Genomic DNA, 9,738 nt, shown 5'->3' on the forward strand with positions numbered 1-9,738 from the left:
GGGGAAAATGTGTCTTTAATGGGGAAAATGACAGTGCTTTTTCTCTCAGTTTTAGGGAACAGGGTACTGACCTGTGGAGTGGTAAATTTTCTTTGTAATGAAAGTGGTATTTTTGATAAAGTGAGCCGCACTATGCTGGTCGCAAATGCACTATGTTGGTTTTCTCATGGCGCGGCTCATTAGTTGTTTTATTTCAGAGAAAATTGATTCAGCAATGACTAGATTGAACATATTGGCATGTGTTTCTAAGGTTAAATCGAATTATTTTATGTGTTATGAGTCTTGTGTGAAATACAAAAAAAAAAATATAAATAAATAAAAAAAAAATAGGTAGTGTTTTGTCAACATGGGGAAAACATACTTTTTGAACTGCCGATAGACTTCCTTCAGTAAGTCAGTATATAACGGAAAAACAACTTTCAAAATTTTCTATGATTTGATTTAGTGAGCTAGATTCATTAGATCAGTTAGAAAATTTGTTAACACGACTTTGTGAGGTAAAAAAATGCAACAATGTGTACAAACTTTCATTAAAATTGATTTAAATTTGTGGAAGAAGTTTGCACCTCAAACGCAAAAGTACTCTCAATGCCACCATCTACATTCTGTCTATGTCCAACAGTACATAATGTAATGTCTGTACCAACCCTTAATAACGATAGCTGTCATAGGAGAAATATTGAAATACGGCATAATTCATGGAATATTGATGCATGCAGGAGTTAGGCTATGGTGTCTTATGATGTGGATGATGTGGCACAACTATTCTAAATTTGAATCAAATACACTCAGTAATAACAGAGACCGAGAGAAAGTACATCAAAACTTTAACCTGACATTCTAGGTAAAGAGGATATAATTAATATAAAGCTTGTGTGAGAGTTATGACCCTCCTGACATATGATGTGGGGAATAAAGGGGAACAAATGCTTTAAGTTTGAAGCAAGTCAATCCAGTAATAAAAGAGATAAAGTATGAGAGCATCTTGAGACCTTACCCAGGAATCTGGACACATATGTACGTGCAAACACAAGCCTCCATATACTTTGTAAGGTCAAACTAAAAAGTCACAAACATCTACACTTAAATGGTAATTATACGTATGGACTACAAGTATCATTTGAAATTTTTTAAAAGTGTGAAAGTTGTTTGCGCCACATTTCTTTTTGCAGCAGTAACCAACAGACTGACCGGCCAAGTTGCTTGTGTCAAATTTCCTTTTGCAAGTCACTAACCAACTGACTGACCAAGTTGTTAGTGCCACATTTCTTTTGCATTAGTCACCAACCAACTGACTGGCCAGGTTTTTCAAGCCATATTTCTTTATGCAACAGTCAGCAACCAACTGACTGGCCAAGTTGTTCGTGCCACATTTTTTGCAACTGTTACAGTAACCAACCAACAGATGGCCAAGTTGTCTGTGTCATATTTCTTTTTGCAACAGTCATCAACCAACTGACTGACTAAGTTGTTCGTGCCATATTTCTTTTTGCAACTGTTACAGTAACCAACCAACTGACTGGCCAAGTTGTTCATGCCACATGTTTTGCAACAGTCATCAACCAACTTACTGGCCAAGTTGTTCGTGCCACATTTCTTTTTGCAAGTCACTTACCAACTGACTGGTCAAGTTGTTCGTGCCACAATTCTTTTTGCAAGTCACTAACAAACTGACCTGTCAAGTTGTTCTTGCCACATTTCTTTTTGCAAAAGTCACTAAACAACTCACTGGCCAAGTTATGAGAGCAATATTTCTTTTTGCAACTGTAACCAACCATCTGACTGGCCAAGTTGTTTGTGCCATATTTCATTTTGCAATAGTCACCAACCAAATGACTGCCGATAATCAGCTTTTCTCTGTTTTTGTTGCTGTTTAGTTTACACTGATTTATTTTAGCTTGATTGTGATGAAAGCTTCAAGCTTATTGGAACCACTCTCGAGTCCGCTTCCTCGAAAAAAAAAACAGTACTGATGTCATATGGAAAGTCATGGTCATGACCCCAGTGGGGCTCAAACCCACGAGCCCTAGATTGAGTGGCCGACACCTTATCCACTAGATCACCTCTCCAACTGATGTTCTTTGAAAACACAAGAGGGTCATCATGGCCCTAGATTAGTCACTTAAGTTTCAGAGCTTAAACAGAGTGTGCAACTTTAAAAGAGGAACATAATATACTCCAGGTATCGAAAGTTCTAGAGGCAGTAGAAGTTGATTACATAAAGTAGTGTGACAGATGACAAACAATTCAAATACTATATGCTTCTAAGGCTTCTAAAATTGGTTGGAAAAACACACAGAGACAAATCAAGCAACCTGAGGGTGTTTTGGAAGTTCTCCTTATGATGGTTTTATTATTACCACTAGTGGCCACTAACATGAGCCCCAATTTACACAAAATTAGTAGGGGACCTTATAATGATGTTAGAGACAAAGTTTGATGATGAGGTATCCAGAAAAGAAGTTGTTTAAAGGTATTTCAACTATAATGTTTTTTGTTTGGATTGATTTTGTGGACTGAGGCACGCATGCACACACATACATACTCACACACTAGAACTCTATATGCACCATCCTTCTCCTACTTTGAATGGGAAAGGGATGTACTGGGACGAAAAATTGCCCCCTCCCCCTCTTTCGCAAAATTCAACGTCCCTTGGCACCTTTTTTCGAGAATATACTCTATGTTCAGTTGGTCTGTTTACCTGACAAAACTGTGTTTCAGGATTTTATACCATTTCATTTTTTGTTGGTTAATATTCACAACTTGCCTATGGTTAGAGAGCACAGATTAACTGGGAGGAGTTGGGACAAGATTTTAGGATGTACGGTCGGACATATGGACAAACATTACATAGTTTATGTACGAACAGCAGCAACGCTATATGCCCCCTACAAAAATACTGGAACATGAAAATTAAATTCTCAACCACTGCCCACTGTTTTTCACAACAGGCTAAAATTGGTCTTTGTTGCTCAACTGAAGAGAACTTTGACCATTTATCCTAGGCTTGCTTCTGACCAAGTTTGGTGAACATCCATTCAGTAGTGAATTAAAAGAAAAATAAAGCTTTTTCTATTTTTAGCTATGATATTGCCTAACAAGTGCACCGCCTTCGGGTGCCACCAGTCTTCTGCAGGTGCTGGACAATATGTAAGAAAAGAGCTAGAGTTCAGATTTTCTAAGTACAAAAAGTTCTATCAAAATGCAAGATAGAGTTACGGTTCTTAGCTTACATCGTCCCCTAATGATGATAAATAAGTGTGCAATGTTTCAAAGCTCTTATAGCTTTGGAGAAATGGTGGACTTAAACAAAAAATTTAACCAAGGGTCTATTAGAATTTGAATGAATCAGAGACAGAGGACCTTACAATCAGATTTGGGTTTTTGGTGAACAACCATAGTACAAGTTATATGGCACTAAACAGGATTAAAATTGTTTGTTTCACACCTCAGTTACATCAAAATAAAAATAGTTGGTATGGAATCAAAACATTTATATCTGCTAGAATCATAGAGATACAGCAAAACCAAGTATTCAGACCCTATTTGTCGCCTCTTAAAATCATGCAAAGGTGAGGTAATGGTTCATTTTTTGCTACACAAGTTGTTGTCCCAGGAGGATGCTACAGACAATGTTTGGCAATCATCCATCAAGTAGTTCATGAAAAGAATTTGTTTGAAAGTTTTTCTAAGATTTCAAGATCTGGTGGGCCCTGAAAAGGGCCGAGTGGAACAAAACTCAGACAGGTCTATGTAAGGATGCTTTTAGTTCCTCATGTGGTTCATATTCCTGGTATTGGTGTGCATTTCATGGTTTAGAATATATGTATGATTGTATTAGTCTGCTTGCCACCATATTGTTGTTATATATCATGCATCTGTTTTATTGCCATGTTTTATAATTGATATGTGTACACTTCAGGTGAGCTATAACAATTTGGTTGATATTAATCTAACGATTCATTTATAATTGTCTTATCTCTATGACATTGAAGAAAAACAGCAATGACCGTCACAGTAAAATCAAAGCTATTTAAACCCCCAAGGACCAAAGAAAACTGCATTTATTTTTTCTTTTGAAAAGTTTTTTCTTTCAAAAGAGTTATAAATTCATATATTATGTATGCAGATCGATTTCAAAACTTAATCTAAAGATATAATTGCATAAAATAACTGCTTAAACTTGTTTTATCACTGTCACATGACAAGGAAGTAAACTGACATGATCATTATCGCCAATAGAGACGGCAAAATATTTACAACAAACATCAGACAAAGATTAGAACGGAGGTGTTTAAACTTTAAACAAGAATTGGAAGTCTTCTGGTAAGTGAGTTAAAACATTTATTTATTATTTTGTTTGTTTGTTTTGGGTTTAACGCCGTTTTTCAACACTATTTCAGTCATGTAACAGCAGGCAGTTATCCTAACAAGTGGTCCTGGTTTCTGTACCAGTACAAACCGGTTCTCCGCAAGTAACTGCCAACTTCCCCACATGAATCAGAGGTGGGGTACGAATGATTTCAGACACAATGTCTTCTATCAAATCGTCACTGAGAACATACACCTCGCCTGCTGATCGAACTCACGTCCCCTTGATCCGTAGACCAACGCTCTTCCTATTGAGCTAAGCGGGCGGGCTTATTCCTTATTAGACTATTAAACATGAGAAGGGTCCATACTGATCACAATTTAAACTTAAGACTTTAGCTCATGCAAATGTTTCATGACACAATGTGCTGACAGTGTTAGAAACAAAAGTCATGAAAGCCTGTATCAAACACCTGATCTAGTTCTTTCCCAAAATAATCCAGTATCTAAACTGAGCAAACCTTTATCAAGCGAGAGTTTTAGTTTTAAAATGGTACCAGTTCTGGTAAAATGGCAGAGACAAAAATGTTAATGACAAAAATGGCAGTGTTTTCTCTTTTTTCAAACCAACTGACTGATTGCTCCTTAATATATAATATGCCTTAACTTTGCAGGGGTAAATATATATATAAGTACTGATTCTACACAATAATATTCATTCAATTTATACAATTATTTTACTATATGTTAGAGTCATTTTTGAATAATGTACTAATTTAAATCTTGTTCTTTAAAACTCTTTCATTGAAACTATCTTATAAGTTTATCTTATAAGTTTACAATGTACACAATTGTTAAACTCCATATTTTGGCAATTTACAGAACAGATAAAATCAATGATCTGTATTAAGCATGGTAAACCTTTGTTTATGACCATGGTTGAAATGACCCTTTTAAATTCTTTTACTTGAATAATGTTATTACTTCAGAACTATAAGACAATAATTACATGGTTCAATGTAACTGACACGACATATACTATAAATGATCTCTGTTATTATGGTTAACTTCTAATACAAAGCATGGTAAAACATGAGACAATAATTTAATTTTCATGAGGACTATCATGTCTAGCATGTCCTTGGGGCATATTACCAAAGCACAATATTTTATAGTCAGTCATTGTCCTATACCTAATATATGAACTATTACAATACAGTAAGCAATGTCAAATAATGTAGAGAAGAGATAACAATGATAATTTATAAGGAAGATGTTTATTTTACATTTCATTTCAGACATGGCTGTCCCAGGAAAAAGGATGCCCAAAAAAATTTCATCAGCATCAACTTTGGGGTCTGATGAGGACATTAAAGTTTATTGCCAGCCGTGTGACCTTGATGGTCCTCGACTCCCTGCCCATGGCTATTGTGTTGACTGCAGGGAGCACTTGTGCAACACTTGTTTGGTAGCACACAAGAAACATACCCTTTCAAGGCATCATACTCTTCTAGATAAAAACAGCATGCCACAAAACATCTCTTCAGCCTCTGTTCATCAACGCCAGCCTGACAACTTTACCAAACCTTGTCCTAAGCACAAGAAAGAAATGATAAAGTTCTACTGTCAGAACCATGAAGCACTACTTTGCAGTGTATGTGTTACACTTGAACACACAGGTATATCTTGCAAAGTCAATTACATCCCCGATATTTCTGGCCAGATCATAAACAGCAAAGATCATCAAGATATTTTGAAAGCTATGGATACCATTACTGAGCAATGTCGCAAGAAATCAGAAGATGTGAAGAAAATTACTGCAAAGTCCAACAGTTCTTTGACGGATATATTGGCTGATATAAAGAAGTTTCGGAAAGAAATCAATCAAAGACTGGATGAACTAGAAAGACAAGCCGAAGATGAAACAAAGACAATCCAACAAGAAAATAACAAGAACCTACAGATAGTACAAACAACTTGTGACGATGTAACCAAGTCTCTGAAGGCATCATCTGACGCCATTAAACATCTCAACATATCCAAACAAGCAGACAAACTTTTCATGGAACTGAAATTAGCTGAGCAAATGATCAAAGATTATGAGAAACATGTCCCCCAGTCAGCAGCATTTGATAGCAAACAATACAACTTTGTTCCAAATAAAGCAATATCAACACTACTTGACAAGGCGAGGTCACTAGGTGCATTAACAGAAAAATCATTAAAACATCCAGGTGAAATCTGTGTAACAACATCAAAAATTAAAGACAAATGCGGGATATCAGGAATGACTCTTCTTACTTCTGATCTACTTATCATCACTGACTATAATAACCATGCAGTAAAAATGGTGGATACTTGCAGTCAATCTGTTACTGATCAATTACAACTAGATACTGAGCCATTTGATGTAACCTCAGTTACCACTACTAAACTTGCCGTCACACTTCCTCACACAAAAAATATTCAGTTTATATCTGTCTCCTCAAACAAACTCAAGAAGAAACAAACTCTGAGGGTTGCTGGTGAATGTCATGGTATAAGTTACTGTCAGGGGAAACTTGTTGTATCATTTGTTCGTCCTGCAAACCTCCAAATTCTTGATATCAATGGTACTATACTGACAACAGTCAAGGGAGAAAATCTTTTCAGCAGACCAGAATATGTTACCACTAACACTTATTCTATCTATATATCTGACTGGGAAAAGAAAATAATTACAAAGTTAAACTGGCAGGGTAAGGTGATTCGTAGTTATGGTGGTTTCATGAGTGAGCCTTATGGTGTAACACTGTCAGATGATGGAAATGTTTTTGTGTGTGATGGACAGATACATGTTATAGCAAAAATAGCAGGTGACTGTTCTACAGGAAACGTTGTGTTGAAGGACCTCAATCGTCCCTATGCTGTCTGTTGGTGTGCTGAAACAAGTCGACTGTACTTCAGTTGTGATACTGGAAAAGACAAACATGACAACTTTCTTCGGGTCTTCAAGCTATCATAATTACTGTAGAACAAAACTCATCAATAGTTTAAACAGTGTATGCTGTGAAGCCATACATTATCATGGAGGATATTTTGATGGTGTCAATACATGAAGTTTAATCCAAGCAAACAAAGACTATTCCTATTTATTCCTCATGATGAACAAGTTTTTAAACAGATTGTAATTTGTATTGATTATCAGTTATGATAAAGTAATATTATTTAAGGTTACATTATAGTAGACTCGTAGTAATACTGTGGCTGGTACAAATAATTAAGATAGTGTTAAAACATTTTTAAGTCATTTAGTGTATATTCTTAAACAAAAATGGTATTCATTATATAATGTAAGTGGACAATATGATTTTCCTTCAAAGACAAGACATAAATAACCATAAAATTTTTACCAGGAATCAGCAATAATCTTTAGATAAATTTTTAATAATGTGTCAAGACTTATCATAATTATACAATAGTACTCTATCGTTTCCTTAAATTTACCAAATTCGACATTACTATGATACATGTATATTGTACCTATACAAGTACGTCTAAAATAAATTGATATTAGAAATTGTCAGCAGTTTACACATCAGGCAATGATCATACGTAATGTCTTTGCTGTTACAGGATTGGAGAATACCTTAGCTAGAGAGCACCTTAGCTTTAGGATACATGTAGTAATATCATTGGTGTCTTGTTTGGCATTTCCCCATATAAATTATGTAAATTTTATATTTTCAACGACTATTTCTGGACTAAGGAACAAAATGGAGAAATGTAATTTCAGAAAGACAGATTCTCGTTCTTAAGTGTGTATCTATAGAGAGAAATTTTATCAATTCATTAATTTAGGATGATTTTCAGCCTTTGAAATGAATAAATGATATTTAAAAAACCTTCTGTTTTATGTACTAAAAAATAGACAATACAATCAGCTAATGATCACCTAAACAACTGAAAGGAGTTCAGGAGCGACACTCTTTAATATCTGTGAAATTGCACACTCTCGTTAGGCAATTCTACAATCTTTGGACATAAATATAGCTCAACTCATACTTGGGTTTCTATAAACATGAGGGCCACGAAGACATTATGTTGCTCCCCTGACTCACTTCTTACTTCATCAACTTTGACCTAGCTTTCAGAATGAAAACATTCTGACAAAGTAAATTCATTAAGAACAGGTATAAAAACTGACCTCTGAAGTGTTAAGGCATGGCACTAAATAGATGGTCTTCTTTATTGTATATAAATTTGAGAAACTTTCAGTCAGTGGCCACAGCACGCACCAGGACCCATTTTAAATGTATATAACTGAATTTTTCTTGAAGAATATTATCAGTACTGAATAAATGTCAAAAGAAAACTGGGGATCACGTTTGATTCAAGAAAAATATTTTCAGTCAAACAAACACTGTAAAAAGATCCTATATTGTAATGGTGGTGTGTAACCTAAATTTCCATGAGATTCTTAAATGCTATCACTTTATTATGAAAACGCTGCCATAATGCAAAGCATAGATCTGTCATGTAATTCCATCAAAACAATGCAATGAAAGTAAGGACAATATATAGCTCTACAGAACAAAAAAAAAACTGAGAAATATTTTAATCCCCATTATGTAACTACTGTTTTGTACAATTTTCCTGTAAACTGTGTGTATTACCTTAACTAAGAAACATTATATGATAGAGTGACTTACAATTTTATATATTTACATTCTTTTTCATATATTATTATGACGTTCATTTTGTATGAACAGCAAAAGAAAAGATGCGAAAGTTACGTCATTGCTGCTTAGTGGTAACGGACCGCTGTTTAGTCGACGTCCGCGTACTGTCCTTATTTGTCGCAGTTGTTCCGTCTGGTGAACTGAATGGCCGGAAAGCTGATTTTAATGTTAAATTCAACAAAATGTGTGCAATTTATAATATAATCTTGTTTAAAAATGGAAAGGACTTATAATGTAAATATAAGAAATGATTTTTTTTTCGGTATTCATGCGGAATAAACGACAGAATAGATTCGGCAAATTAAACATGAATCACTAGCACCATTCATGGATTTGCCGCTCCTATTCTGGCGTTCATTTCGCATGAACATAGAAAAAATATTTCATGTCTTAACTAAGATATCCAATTGAACTTGATCTAGATCTAAATTCATACAGACATACATTCTGGCAAAGTTTCACAAATATCATGTAGGAATTATGGCCTCTGGAGTGTTGTTATGGTTTAATAGCAATAGAGCAATAATGAAAGTGCATAAAATTTAAAATAGATTTTAAGTGTAATATGGACATGATTCGTTGTATATTTTGGCCAGAGTAATGCACATTACCTCATAAGATGTGGGTGATGATGCAGGACAACTTTTTAAAGACCATTAAAACACTTTTTTCTCCCCTGAAAGAATAGTCATAGGCAAAATGT

General features: G+C 35.0%; 1 protein-coding gene across 1 annotated transcript; it reads left to right on the forward strand.

Moving 5' to 3' along the window:
• Positions 1-4,212: 4,212 nt before the first annotated feature.
• Positions 4,213-7,879, forward strand: LOC123566655 (E3 ubiquitin-protein ligase TRIM71-like). Its single transcript, XM_053549641.1, has 2 exons — positions 4,213-4,329; positions 5,613-7,879. Exon 2 carries the CDS (start codon positions 5,615-5,617, stop codon positions 7,316-7,318), a length of 1,704 nt encoding a protein of 567 aa, XP_053405616.1. The 5' UTR covers positions 4,213-4,329; positions 5,613-5,614; the 3' UTR covers positions 7,319-7,879.
• The last annotated feature ends 1,859 nt before the right edge of the window (positions 7,880-9,738 follow it).

This window comes from Mercenaria mercenaria, chromosome 8, assembly GCF_021730395.1.
Source record: "Mercenaria mercenaria strain notata chromosome 8, MADL_Memer_1, whole genome shotgun sequence".
Lineage (NCBI taxonomy): Eukaryota > Metazoa > Mollusca > Bivalvia > Venerida > Veneridae > Mercenaria > Mercenaria mercenaria.